Below are 15,938 nucleotides of genomic sequence, written 5' to 3'. Positions count from 1 at the left end.
TAGGCAATGCTCCAGTTAGCTTAGTACTAATCTATGAACTAGCTAGTACAATTGCCCACAGTCATCCATGGTGAACAGGGCTGCCACTGCGGTATGTGTACTCACAGTGGTCTTTGTGTTGGCTGATATGTTCAGCTCTACTGTCCTGTTTGTGACCCTCAGGCATTAGTAGTCTCTATATGCCAATATGCACCATGTGTGAGCACTCAGTGACATGATAGCTTCTCTTAGCTGTAATATCCATCACACCGACCATATGTACTCTTACAGTATTTCTCCTGGCATTCAAACGCCTAGTGTTGTTTATCACATTAGTACTAAAGATCCATTTTCTTATGTAGATTTTTTTCTGAGAATATAGCTTTTACCCACAGACCAATGTCTGATTATATCTGTAGCATTCTATCCAGTGCACTCCTTGAATATTAGCACTGTGCAAACATCTAGTGCCAACATTATTTTCCTTATGGGTTTTTTATTAAAAGAACCGATGCCTTGTATATAGCTGATAAGCAACAGATCAGATAGTAATGACTACTTGTGCACCAGTTACAGCTTTATTTCATTGAAGTGGAGAGTGAAGAGCTGTTTCAGTTAGAACAGTGACTTGATAAAGAATATATCACTGTAACATGCTTTTACTGTGTGTATTTTCAGTAAACTTCACATTGTTCTACAGTATGCTTTAATCTCCTTGTTCTGCTCAGTTAGCTATTTTGCTGTGTTTGGTTTGTGTTGGTTGTTTCTACAGTTTTGGTTAGCTGAAAAGCTAGTTAATTGAAGGAGAGGGCATACACATGCATGCTATGTATACACCTATAATCAATTTAAACAAACATCAGTCTGCACATTGGATTGTCATTGTGATGTGGAAGGAAATCAGTGACACATTGAGACATGAGAAGGATAGGGAAGCTTAATACAAAAGACATACCTGTTGAAGGAATTCTGAACACTGGGACGAATCAAGAGCGGCGAGGCAACAATGTTAACCAATGTACACAGCATAATCGGTGTCAGTAAATAAATACTTCAGAGAAGAGTCAACACCCTTTCAGTCTGCAAGTGCACAGAAAACATTTCTGCATCTGTAGTATACATTATGCTATGGCTGATACTAGATGTAAATGCAACATTATTTTTGTGAGAAAAAGCACTTGCATGCTAAGAAAACACATTTCAGAACATGCTGGGGACAAAACTAGTAGTACTTCTATCACGTTTCAGGATTTACATATTAATTCCATTAGTGACTACACCTTCCTTTCACAAATATTAGATGTCCTTAAATAAAATATAATTAGAGAAGACTTTGAAAATATCCTGTTAGCTGTTTAAGCCGGAGGGTAGTGCAGAATAAAAGCACATGACTAAATGAAAATAAATAGCAGATTAAGTAAATTTTTCAGAAATGCTTACCACTTCAGCAAAGTGATGGGTACTACAAACCATTTTTTCTCTCTTTTTTTTCTCTAGTTTCACAGAATATGGCTAGATGCATCACTAGACACTTTAACAAAATCCAAGAAACTAGGTGAAAAAAACTGTCTCATGATACTTAGGGTTTTACAGAAAATGCTTAACATTTCTGAATACCCCAGGTTCCTTTAACTTTGCTGCATATGACTAAATAAGGATCTTATATTCAATACAGGTTTGCCAAAATTATTTCCCTATATGCTGAAGTGAGTTTTTATACTTTATTGCTTACTTCACTAAAGGTTAAATCTGAACATTTTTGTTGTGTGTGTATGTGTATGTGTGTGTGTGTGTGTGTGTGTGTGTGTGTGTGCATTTATCATTTAAATTCCCAAGGCTTGGTATGTAAATCATGAGGATCTTGATATATACGTGTGTTGATTTTTAAGTTATATTTAATTAATTCTGCTGCAAAGAAAAAAATGATTAATTTCATAAAATGATGCACTGTCAAAGTGAAACTATGTGAGTGTGCTTGTTGGGGGTGGTGTACCTGTCTCCACCCGTGTGCGCACTGTGGCTATATAATTTTTATATATATATAGATAGATGAGTGGAGTCAGCAGAGAAAGGAGGCATGCTCATTTGAGATTTATGCAACAAATGAAGACTAATAGAACACAAGTGAATTTTACGTTTTTTTATAGTCTGGAACAACTATCTCTTTACAACTTATTGTGTTTTTTTTCCCCTTTTAGACTATGCAGCATTACTCAATAACATTCCAGTCTCCTGTGGTCCACAACAATTTTCTGTTGATATCACATCGTGCTTAGGACGTTCTATGTCTCAAGCAAATTTTCTTTTGCCAGATGAAAACCAAGCAGAAAATCCTTGCTTTTATGCAACGTACTCACCACAACCTGGCACAGCAACATTCGTATACAATTTCACTTCAGGAAGCAGCAGCAGCTGTAATCCAGCACTTTCAGTAAGCAAAAAATTACAATGTTTCAAGATTATAATATTTCCTTATCTCATAGTACATGCAATGTGGCTAAATTGTTGCAGGAAGTGCTGTTTTCTCACTCATAATGATTATCTATGTATTCTGTATAATTTAAGCAGTACAGAATGTTTCATTTGCCAGAATCATCATATGGTTCAGATGTACATACCAATGCCATTTATTTCCTCATCTTCCAGAAACTCAATATAATTAAAGAAATATTTGATTTCAATGTACAGATTTTAGAACCATTTCACTAGATTTATTTAGCATTCAAAGCTATTCATAAAGTATTATTTTGTCAATATCCAAAAATGCGACCATTGCTTATTATTATTTAACCTTATTTAGTGCATTTTCAACCAGAAATTCATTCCTAACAAAAATAACATCACAATTATTCTGACACAGACAATCTCAATAATAATAAGTTATGTTTAGTAATAATTTGAAATTTAAGTTGTAGATTTATGGAGCTGGAAGATGTATCGGTTCACTAAATATTTGCACATTGGTTTAAGTTTCTATAGTAATGAATTCAAGTTAACTAGGTACATTGATTTATTTGAATAAACTAATGATCAGATAATGTACAAGGATATATGCAAAAAGGAAAATTCCGCATAGGTTGAGAGATGAAGCTTACTCGGAGAATACTCAAAACTGAGTTACAACAGATAAAGAAGACTGCTCTAGTCATTTTATTATTTACCAGTGTGTATAGATCAAAAATGTGTTCTTAATATGCTCACATGAAGACCATCTACCAATTATTAAAGCTTCCTTTCCTTGTTGTTTGTTAACAAATAACTAGTTGATAAACTGAGTGGAGATTTTGCCAATGTTCAGATGTGTTAGTTAAAGGAGTGCCTCACCAATGTCATGTAATGGTTTTCATTATCGCTAAAATCATTGTATGAATGATGACAAATTGATTAGATTCAGGATTAAATCCATACATGATTAATTCTTTCTTGCCAGACCCAATTATTGGGCATCACCTTTTCCACCTGTTTCCATAAGCCCTTTCAGAAATCATGACATACAGGACATTCCCAAACTATATGCACCAATGAGGTTATTGATTCACTACACTGGTATTGGCAACAGTGTGGACTAATTCAAGAGATTTGCTTAGAGATACATCTGGGGAGAGAAAAAGTTGGTGGAGACACTTCAATGGAAACAATCTCCACTTAGGAGAGTAAGTAATGGTAGAGGGAGTGTTTATTACATAGGAAATGTGTACATCAGAGTCTGGTGACAGTCTTGAATAGGTTCATAGGTGTTTACTGTGCTAACAACCACAGAGGCCTCATTAAACCTAGCCATGCATCCCGAATCTCTGACAATTTCTGGTACCCTTGATATGTGTAGACAGGGACTTGGTAAATGAAACATTTACAAGCAGGCGCCTGGAAGATGAATGAGTTACAGGCTGCCTGTGTCCATTAGAGACATAGGTGCCATATCTGGGATGAATTTCCTGTTTTCCATTCAAATGGCCTAGTGACACTTGAATTGGATCAAGGTGGAGCTCTGCTTTACATGGATGGAGAACCTGTTTCAGAGAAGGGGTAGTCTCTGGGATACATACTTGTCTCTCCAGTGGGTCCTATTTATATCACAGGCAAGGTTTAGGTCTTTAGAATGGGTATTTCTGATGCTGCTTGTTTGCTGGATATGCAAAAGGACCATCAGGGTGGGATCTGATAATGTCTTGTATGTCAGACATAGATCGCCCCTAAATGGCCTGTAGGAGACCAATACAGGGAGAGGGTCATGAGGTGATCTGCATAGGACACTTTCAGCTTGGTAACATGTCTTGAGGTCATATACTGAATTAAAGTACATAACACGGAAAGTTGAGTACAATTCTGCTGCACCCAGTTGTCTAGGCTCATCACTGTCAGTAGTGATTGGCTGAAAAAATACAAGATTAGTGATATTATGGACCAAGTGACTATTCAGAGTGATTGTAGTGGAGAACGAATTTGAAAGGAATGAATGAAGTGTTTGGGGTAACTCAAATTCTACAAATAGTTCAGAAAACAATTTGAGCACTGAGCTTAATTGTAGATTAATGGTTACATGTATTCCCTGTGCCACCTCTCATGGAGTGGGAAGCAACTTTGAAGAGCTGAACACTTTGGATCCACTCTTATGGATGAAAGTAAATGCATCTGACTATCAGTTGAGTCCAGTCTCTTGAAAATAGTACTGGTGCCCATTATTAAACTATTTAAAGGTCTTTACATTATAGATACAAGGTACAGGGTTGATTCTGACCTCCACTTATTGGCTAGGCTTATAACAATCTGCAGACTGATAGACTATAATTTACCTGTGGACCTTTGAGAAGTTCTGATAGAGGGAAACTACTTAAAATTTCAATTCACAATTGCATATAATAATAGTTACCTTTTGGACCCTCTATTCTCTACTTGGTGTGAAACATGGTAATAATACGGGAAGACTGCCATGCTGATGATTAATTCCATCCAAGAAAGGTATACAGCTTATATGCACATGTCATTGTAGAATCTAACTGTAGCCATTTTGGTTTCCAGTAGTAAAGATCCATTGCTTATTATTACATACAAACAAGTTGTGTTATTAATCATACATTCTAAAATATTAGGTTCATAGGCATGCAGTCCAGGAGACCTTTGAGGATATCCAAATTTCACAAAAGCATTTTCTAAGAGATTTGCTCAAGGTGACACACGAGGGCAAAAGAAGGCTGAGAGAAACAAACCCTGCACCACAGTAAGCTGCTAGTTAACAGCTCATAATACTGTTCCCCTGTGCTAACTGTGAAAGTGAATAGTATATTACAGAAAATAGACCGTTATTTGCATTTAATCATTGCATCACTTTTCTGAATAATCTGTAGTCTTTTTCTGAGTCTGATGTTCATAGGTTCATAGCTTCATTGATTAGTACTAGGCTAACTGTCCTTGTGAGTCATTTTTTTTTTTTTTAAGCCTAGCCAATTATCCGCTGTGAGATTCAAACCCTGTGCCTTGTGTTTGCAAGGCAAACACCTTAACCATTAGGCCACCCTCCCAAAAAGTATGTTTGCTTTACACTGTATATTTTCCATTTACTTAGCTTCTCAAGTCACTTTGAGGTGGCTCTTACCAACAAATGTTATTCTCTGTTCTTCAAGCCACTTTGCTGATTAATTTGTAATATCACATAAATGTATTTCTACAAGCAGAAACACACACACACACACACACACACACACACACACACACACGCACACACACACGCACACACGCACACGCACACACACGCACACACACAAATTGCGCGCGCGCACATACACACACACACACACACACACACACATACATACACCTGCATATGTATATGTGGGCACGTGTACAATATGATTTACTATCACAGTCTTGAAGCCCTCGATCTTGAAATGCATAATTTTGATTGAGACAGTAATAGAAAAAGTCCAAAATGCTGAAGACCACAGTGTGATCTCTTGGAATTGACCCCAACAGGATTCATGTTCACATTTGTTCCTAGAATAATATTGGTAGGGGGATGCAGTATTTAAGAGCTTAAGACATTATGGTCTTCAGCATTTTGGTCTTTCAATATTATGGTGTCAGGATTATGAGTTTCAGGATTAGGGGCTTCAAGACTGACATAAACTATATTGGATATGCATATGTATAATGATGGTCAGCTGGAAAGGTATACAAAAGGGAGAAAAACATTCACTTACAGTATTTTGGTATTAAAGATTCTATGGCACTTTCTATTATATTATATTGTTCTTCACCTAACCATGGAAAAACATACATACTGAGCACTACAAATAACATATTTTCCTTTCCATATTTCTAGTGTGCCTGTTTAAAACACAGTGAAATGTCAACTACCTCATCCTTATTGTGTTCTGTGTCATTATACTCAAATTAACCTTAACACAAATTACAGTTTTACTTCAAACTTCTACTTAAAATAAATATAGTTTTACATTAAATTTGTAAAGTTTGATCTATAAGACACTACTGGGGCTTACTCTGGCTGTAACTAAATGTCTCTCAGTCCACATATATAGACATTTTTATTAGTGAGGATATGATGCCACACTTATACGGCCTAATATCTTTTCTGGTACTGCTCTTATGGACAGTTATACTATTTAGTTTAATCTTTTATACTAGATCCAAATTATGTGTTAATCATTCATAACAGATCCTTATGAGTCACCCTTCTGCCACTCATCTTTTATTTTATGCTGAAAAAAATCTTGACATAGCAGATAATTTATTAAATTTTTTTGCCATTATTTGAGAAAATATGATATCAATGTTTATGTTTAAAGCTGCCAGAATTTGCAATGCCCAAAGTTCATAGGTTCATAAGTGATTAGTAGGCTATCTACCCTAAAGAGCCTTTTAAAGCCAAGCCATGTTTCCCAAGTGTTTTTCAAAGTTTTGATGCCACTCATTTTCCCAAATGTATTTGATTATTTTTGATACTGTTCATATTATAGGAAATATAGCTTGGGCATGAGTAGTTCTTTATTTACAAGCTTCCTCTTTTTGGTAGGGACATAAGTGGTAGACCAGGTGTAAATTTACGATTTGCCATCTACTGATCCAAGTTGTACTTGAATATGTGCAGGGAGGAACTCTGCTTCATATGGATAAGAAGCCTGTTTCAGAGCCTGTCTTGCTAACTTGTCTTATTTATGTTTCAAATGAGGTTTATGTCTCTACAGTGGGTGTTTGTGATGTTATTTGTTTTGTTAATGTGTAAATGGTTCAAAAGGGCTGGATCAGAGGATGTTTTGAATGCCAGACATATATTACCTCTCGGCAGTCTGTCAGAGATGGAGCACAAGTATGATTTGAGGCAGTCCATGTAGGACATACTGTCAAAACCTTGCACTCATTTTGTGAAGAACCTCTATGGATGTTCTAATTGTTGCATATGCCTGGGTAGGAACATACCAAAGGGAGGCTTGTATGTACTAATTGGTCTAATGAGGGCTGAACGCTATGGAACAGTGACTGACATTTTTTGACTTAGATGCCATACCCTTGCTTATAAGTTGAGCATTGCAGAATGATTTCCTTATGACAGTAGACACATAATGGTCAAAGACCAAGTCACGGTCTACATGCATTCCCAAATCCATGACCACATGATCAGACCTTAGGGGTGTATTATCATTGCAGTAATTTGCAGGGATGGTCATTTTTCCATGTTTTTTGGCACTGAAGTTTAGACCATGACTTTGTAATGACTTGTTAGTCTGTATCAGGGCTTTCTGGTGAATATGAATAGGCAGTGACCACACAGTGCAGTAGATAAAACTGTTTATTCTCTCTGACGTCTCGACACAATTGCCTTCAAAGAGTATTCTGGTGAATATTTCTATTTGGGGGGGGTCTATGACTGCATCCAGTTTACAATAATTTATAAACTTTATTAGACAGATGCCTGCCTTTGATGTTGGACTTGAGTTCAAATAAGTAGATGTCAAAAAGAAGGTACCCCATAACTGAGAACTGTGGTCTCAGCTAGTGACTGGCATTTTAAGAGAGGTAGACTCATGGATCCTGATTTCTTGTGTCCTATCTGTGAGAGATCTGAATACCCAGCAGGGGATGTAGGGGTTTATACCTAAGTTCATGAACCTGTCTATAATGCCTGAGTGAAGTTTTGTGTTGAATGCTTTGACCAGTTGAAGTAAGCAATATGCACCATTTTGCCCTCATCCATTGCTCTTGTAAATTTCTTGAAGAAATCCACTAAGTTGAGTAGGCATGGCCTGCCCTTGATAAAACAAAACTAAGATCCATTGTCTGAACATTTCCTATGTTGTTTTTTATCCTGTCCATGATCTTTCTTTCCATGGTCTTACCTATGAGACAAGTCAGGCCTATGGGATGGTAGTTTCCCAAGTCCATAGACAGCCCAGCTGTATGCAAAGGGGTAACAGTCACAGTAACCATTTGCTTGGCATGAAGCCAATTTGTAGGCTATATTATAAGCACTTCTGAGGAAGTTCTGTAATAAATGGGACGAAAGTACTATACTTTACTCTGGCTCCAGTTTGGTTTGTTTATCAGTTGTTTCTTTATACATTTTTTAAGTCAATTTGTAGGCTATAATTAAATAGTGCTTCTAGTTTGCCAAATAGGTCATGTTTCATGCTACCATATTTCCCCGAAAATAAGACTGGATCTTATACTTTTCCCCCCACCGAAATACACATTAGGGCTTATTATCAAGGGATGCCTTATTTACCCCCCTCATATAACAATCTACATTTATTTATTTATTCATGTACAAAAATTGACATTAATTCATGTACACAAATTGACATTTATTCATGTACACAAATCAACATTTATTCACGTACAGAAATTGACATTTATTTGGTACTTTTCTATTATTGGACAACAGTTCTAGGTAATGCATTAATAGTTGTGTGAGAATTCTATATAAACAGTGCAACAAACATTTCAACTTCAGAATATGTACACCTTGGCTTTCACAGTGCAATATTTCATGCTTAACAGAAAGTGCAGAAAAATCTCAATACATGTGTATTGGAGGAGGGGAATAAAACAGGTGAATAACTGTCACTTTTTGAGTGGTGATGCTTTCTTTATTCCTTACCCAAACTGTAAGAGAAGAATGATGGAAAGTCATAAAAATGAAGTGTGGGAACTAGTCTGGGAACTAGTGGTCTTACTTTAGAATTATCCCATGATAATGTAATGTTACCTTAATGCAATAAAGTAAAAAAAAACTGACAAGAGCTTGCTGGCAGCTGAAAGCAGAAGCAGAAGCAATCCATTCTGTTGCCCCAATAATGGAAAAGTTATCCAAATACAGTCATGTCATTTTCTTCGGGAACATTGTCATAAGTCTCCAACCTCTGAATTCTGGCCTGAATTTCTTGTGACTCCATTTCCTGTAGAACCATTGGCCCCAATATGTTATGCCTAGCAATAGAGCTCTCCTTAAATGAACACTGCTTGTCCATGTAGCCTGTTCGTAGTGCATTGGCAACACAGCTGTCAGTGATTTTATCCCATGAATTTTTCACCCAAGTCATGACCTCTTGCAGACTAGGCTTCACAAAGTTTCCATGCTGATTTCTCTCCATTTTATTTTCAATGTAGTCATTGAGTTCCATGCACAAATGGACCTTGAATGGCTTGTTTATTGCAATAGATCTATTCTTCTCTGTGCAAGGAAGTTCTTCATGTCTTTAGCATGGTGAGTGCTGGCTGAATCTCAGACTAGCAGACATCTTTCGCCACCTCGCAAAACAAGTGGCAGCATTACATTGACCCACTTCATTATAACTGCTTGTGTGCACCAGGCCTTTTCGGTTTCAAGAATGTAAATGCCTGAGACACGTTCAATTTTATCTTTCTTGCCCTTACTAATGATTAGAGGTGGGGTTTTCTTTCTATATAGACAAATTGCCAAAATACTGGTAACACGTGCACTTTCGTAACCAGTGGAGGGAATGTAGATTGACGAGGCACCCCTCTGATCAGTTGTTGTTTGATATCCTTTGCCCATAAACACTGTTTCATCCATAGCAATCATGTTGCTGCACAGTTTTTGAGTGTATTTTTATTGCTATTAACTAATCTGCATGGGTAACTGATTTGTTTGCAGTTAAAAAAGCATTCTGTAGAGTCTCATTGCTCCTTTATCTGTTTAAAAACTTTCATTTTGTGGCTTTCTGTAGTGCTTACTATCTGTAGGCTAATAGCTTTAGTATTGTCCTCATCCTCCCTCCCTGTTGGTGTGTTGCTGTTATACTTGGTGGCTTTGCAGTTGCCCGCCCCTACTGTAAATCTGATCTGGGACACTCCTCCCAGTCTAGTGTCATTAGCTCATTCTAGCTAATACAGAGAGAACATTTGATAAGGCCTTCTGTTTCTCCTTTTTCCCATTCAAAAAAAAATCATTTTGCCTGAATCTCCTTGGTTCTGACTGTGCTTCTCAAACATTTTGGAAATACAGAGTATATTTTAGAGCATTTATTATAACTGTAATTGCCTTAATATTGCTACAACTCAAGTGCTCTAGGTTGCACTGCATCTGAAGTGTCTGTGTGTTTTAGCTGCTTTTCTGTATATATAGACTTCTCTGTATATGTAGACTAGCTACTTATTCTGCTGTGTTACTGCCTCTTAAATCATTTTTCAGTTGTGCACTTGCCTTGCTTCATTTAAAAAGTTAAATTGTTAATTTTGTAGAGTTTTAATTGCATTACTGTTTAGGACTCAAGTGTGTTAGCCTTTTCTGTGTTTATTTACTGTATTATTGCATTGTTTAGCCTGTTTCAACAAAAAAAAATACTATCTTGTTTGCTCGTTTCCCACCTTTTCTAGCCAGTCCATATCCCAGGCTTTGCTTGTCTCAGGACTTTATTTTCTGTGCTCAGAGCTATCCAGACCTTGCTGTGGTAGAGGAAAGTCCTACTGCTTATCAGTGGGACTGGTGATCATTGTACTGTCTATCTAACACTAGAGGAGTGATTTCCAGCTCTGAAATTGTAATTTTATTAGTCTTTTTGGGCTGATTTCTATCCCTTTCAACTTTCTGGCTTAAAAACGCGTGTGTTTGCACATTTTTCAGATCGTGCAGCACAGCGAGGCTACAGTTAAACTATTCCAGGTGCCAGAAAGTCTGCTCTTCAAATTTTCCCATAGAAATAGCTGGTTTCACAGTAGTAGCACTAACATCTGAACCCGTGTGACTAGCACTTGCTCTAGAACCTGCTGGAAAGCACTAGGAAGCCTGAAACTGATTCAAGCACTCAGCTCTCCTTGTCAATAAGGAGAAATTAATCATAGGCACTAAGCCTATAATTGCAATGTACCTTGCAAAGGTAAGGGAAAACAGCTCTTAACCTTTACAAGAAAGCACTAGGAAGCCTGAAACTGATTCAAGCACTCAGCTCTCCTTGTCAATAAGGAGAAATTAATCATAGGCACTAAACAGCCTATAATTGGAAAGTACCTTGCAAAAGTAAGAGAAAACAGCTCTTAAACTTTACAAAAAAACGCCTAAACAGGCATGTCCAAGGGTCAGCTTCCGGTGATTTCTCCTGTCCACATGGTGAATCTGGAAATACTGGGGCAGTGCGGCAACTGCCTCATATGCACAGACAATCCTGTCCTCCTACCACCCAACACTACAACCTGTGAGAGATGCACTTACATAGCCAAACTGGAAGCAAAGCTCTCTCCGGCCAAGATTGTGCTAGACAGTCAAGAGGAGAAGGTTAACACCTGCATTACACCTCAAGCAACTCATAGCCCTTCAAAACCCACACCATCAACACCCACACATAGCAACACTAATCCCACATATGTGGAGCCCCTTAACATTAACCTGCCCAAGCAACAAGGACCTCTGAAACGCAAACAAACACCAGTCACAACCAAAGTGACACATAGCTCACAACACCAGTGTGCCACCCAACAACAGCCCCTAAGGCAAGACAATGTACCCAACACTTTAGTCATAGGTGACTCTATAGTCAGGCACACTGATGTCCCACTTACCAGGCTGAACAAGGAGAAAATTACAGTCAGCTGCCTGTCAGATGCCAGGACCTGCTACATAATGCATGCACTCAAGTCACTCCACAACAAGTACAAATATGACTCTGTCATTGTCCATGCTGGAGTGAATGACTTGAGACGTACCTCCATGGACTACATGAAAAGAGACATGGAAGAGCTCTTGGATTATGTGACCCAAGCAGGTATGACCCTAGCCCTGAGTAGCATCCTGCCTTCACCCGGAATGATGCCACAGTATATGGACAAAATGATTGACTTCAACAATTGGCTAAGCTTCTGGTGTCATTCAAAGGGGATCCAGTATTTGTCTGCCTGGGAAGACATGATCGACAAACCACAATGCTTTGCCAGAGATGGTCTGCACCTGTCAGCCCTGGGATTCAGTTTACTGGCTAAAGCTCTTGCCACCCCGATAGTGCCTTTTTTAGGCAAGGTTCAAAGGATAAAACCACCACTGTAACAGATACAAGCATGCAAAATCTGAAGGTAATGCTACTCAATGCTAGAAGTCTAAACCTCAAAATGCACTCTCTCAAGGTACTCCTAAAAATGGAGAGCATCGATATCTGTGCAGTAACTGAGACCTGGTTCAAGGCTCCAGAGAGCACCCCTGCAATACCAGGATACAATTCTTGCCACATATTTCGGCCACAAAACCAAGACCAAAACATTAAAGGTGGAGGAGTGTCCATATTCACCAAGGATATTCACACCTCCAGGCTAGCTGCCCAACACAATGCATCTGAAAATCTCCAGCTGCAACTAACATTAGATAAGACTGCAATCCAAATTTTAGCTTGCTACAGATCCCCCACCATGCCCCAAGATTCTCACTACACCTTTCTAAACATACTGGAAAATATTAAGATACAACCAAGCACCCTAATACTGGGTGATTTCAACTACCCTGCCATTAATTGGGAAAACTACTCGGGTACCAACTCCTTTTCCCAATGGTTCTTGGAATTCATAATCCAATGCCCTGGATCAACTAATCCATTGTCCCACCAGGGGCTCCAATATCCTAGACCTGGTCATTACCAACATGGGAAATAGATGCTCCACACCAGTGATGACCCCCTCATTGGTCAGGTCTGACCATAAGCAAATCACCTTTGACATCCACATCCCACCCCCCAGTAAGGAAACCTCCTTAAAAATCTTCTCCAAAGCCAACTTCATGCTAGTGAAGTCAGAAGTGACAAACTTCACAGCACCCATGCAGACGGGATCGGGAAGTTTGACTGCAGAATCCTACACTAAGGCACTGTATGAGCACATTGATTCATGCATAAATCATGCAATCCCAAGTAGAACCAAGATGCTCTTCTCCAAAAAAAGGAAGCCAATCTGGTGGTCCCCTACTATAAAGAAATTATACAATAGAAGGAAGAAATTGTTGCAGAAAAGAGAAAAATCCCAGGATGCAAGAAACTCCCTCACCAGCCACAGTAAGAAGCTGAGATCCCGCTTAAAATTCTCAAAAGCTAGTTACGAAAATAAAATTGCCAAAGATTCCAAAGACAACCACAAGGCATTCTATATTTATGTCAGGAATCTAAATGGCAATGCTCAGATCTGCTCTGAGCTACAACAGAATGGCATTAAATATACTGATCCACGAAAAATAGAAAAAGGATTCAAGTGTAAAATAAAACTTGAAATAGATACACACACTTGAAGGAAATCAGGTCCAGCCTCTGCAAAAATCCAATCTATTTATTCCACAAAGAGACAGTCCAATTTAACACCACACATACAAGTACGTTTTCGATTCGTGTTCTTCTTCAGAAAATCAAAGACAAATAAATTAAAAGAAGAACCACTCCTTATATACACAAAGTATGCCATTAATTAATTAATCAACTTTAGGTTTATGCCATTTGCAACACCAGATGGCGCCAGAGTATAATATAAAATAATATAAACTAATATAAACTGAAATATAAACTGAATTTCACTTAATATCTATTACAAATGACGAAATGAAGTGTCAGAAAGTTTTATTAATAAAATTTTGCAATATGTCTGTATGTAAAACTTATATAATATAAAGTATTTTTATAAATTCAGATACTGAATATTTCATAAAATGAGTCTGCCATAGCTGAAAGAAAGCATTTTCAGGTATTCAAGAGTTAAAAATTTTAAATTGGATAAATATTCCAGTTGATTTCCTTCAAGTGTGTGTATCTATATTAAATATACTGATCCCAAGGATATTGCCAATATCCTGGCAGATCAATTTAGTGCCAACTTCACCCCCCCTCACCCCCTAAAGGGCCCAACTCAATATCAAAAGATTGCCAAATTCCGATAATCATGGCCACACAGGTAGAAACCGCACTCTCCAAAGCTAAGAATACAGCATCCGTGGGACCAGATGACATCCCAGGCTGTGTACTACAGGAACTCCAAAATGAACTGGCACCTCACCTAAGTGTCATGTTTAATCATAGCCTCATCTCAGGCTTCGTGCCCACTGAGTGGTGCACAGCTGCAGTTATGCCGCTCCACAAGGGAGGATCTGCCTTGGATCCCAGGAACTACCGTCCCATCAGTCTGACAAGCCTGATCTGCAAGGGCATGGAACTCATTATCATGGAACTTATAAACAAAGACATTGGCAAACTTCAAACACTGGACCACATCCAGTTTTGGATTGTGAAGGGCCAATCTTGTCTCCTGAATCTGATTGACTTCTTCGAATCAGTCTCCAGAGCTGTGATAGAGGGTAAGGTGGACCTTGCCAATGCCTCCAACACCATACCCCACTCTGCAATCATAGATGAACTTACTAAGCTGGGCATAAATACCTACGTCACTCGATGGGTTGCCAACTGACTTACTGACAGAACCCAGACTGCAAAAGTAGCCAACTCCAAATCCAGCTCCAGACAAGTGACAAGTGGAGTACCTCAGGGTTCAGTCCTGGGACCACTCTTGTTTGGCATCTACTTCTCTGAAGTACAGGCCAACACTAAGGGACTCTGGCTAACAAAGTATGCAGATGACTGCAAACTGGGAGCCATTATTGAATCCCCAAATGATATGGATATTATACAAAACGGCCTTACAGAAACAGATGCCTGGTGCCAGAGCCATGGGCTCAAGCTTAATGCCAGGAAATGTATAGTTATCCCCTTTGTGAAAAAAACATGCACCCATGAATTATCACATTGGTGGCAGGGCACCAAACATCGAAAGTGTGATGAGAGATTTAGGGACACAGGTGAACAGTGGTCTCACTTTCGATAACCACATCACCACAACAGTCAGGAAATCCTTCTATATGGAACACCTCATCACTAAGGGCTTTTCATCCAGAAAAAAGGAGGTCATTGTCCCACTGTATTCATCCTTCATTAGACTCATTATAGAGTATAATGCCCCGTTTGGTATGTACCTCACAAGACATCTGCAACAGCTGGAAAAGTCACAGAAATACCTCACTAAAAGAATTACAGGCTTAAAGCAGATGCCATATGCTGACCGTCTAAAAAAACTCCAGCTATACTCTGTGGCATATCATCTACTCAGAGGCGATCTCTGCTTAACATACAAGGCCATGTCAAACCCTGAGCTGTTGGACATGCTCTACTTAAAGAAATCCCAACCCCTCAGAGCCACACGCTCCAAGGATCTAAACCTTGTCATCACAATGAACAAAACATGCTGGAGGGATAGGTTCCTGACCCAGAGACTCCCCATATTCTGGAATAGACTGCCTATACATGTCAAGCAGAGTGCCTCATTGGCCCTCTTCAAAAGGAACCTTGATGATTGGATGGGAGATAGGAAATTCACCCCGGGGATCATGTCAGTCGTCCTGCTCGACAGGGGCCCAGAGACGTAAATATTGTGGGAAGAAATATCCAGGGAATTGTTATGGCTAGGCTTGCATAGGC

At 38.7% G+C, this 15,938-nt stretch overlaps 1 protein-coding gene across 2 annotated transcripts in view; it reads left to right on the top strand.

The window, feature by feature from the left end:
* Positions 1-15,938, top strand: part of LOC122811862 (pancreatic secretory granule membrane major glycoprotein GP2-like) — a 159,738-nt gene that overhangs the window by 41,358 nt on the left and 102,442 nt on the right. For both annotated transcript variants that reach the window (XM_044083999.1, XM_044083990.1), the window contains exon 4: positions 2,178-2,410. In XM_044083999.1, the coding sequence (XP_043939934.1) occupies positions 2,178-2,410 (233 nt within the window). The remainder of the gene's footprint in view (positions 1-2,177; positions 2,411-15,938) is intronic.

This window comes from Protopterus annectens, chromosome 1.part1 (assembly GCF_019279795.1).
Source record: "Protopterus annectens isolate FY-2018-M chromosome 1.part1, PAN1.0, whole genome shotgun sequence".
NCBI lineage: Eukaryota > Metazoa > Chordata > Ceratodontiformes > Protopteridae > Protopterus > Protopterus annectens.
The sequence above is the reverse complement of the archived record's forward strand: the minus strand, read 5'-3'. Positions and strand labels throughout refer to the sequence as shown.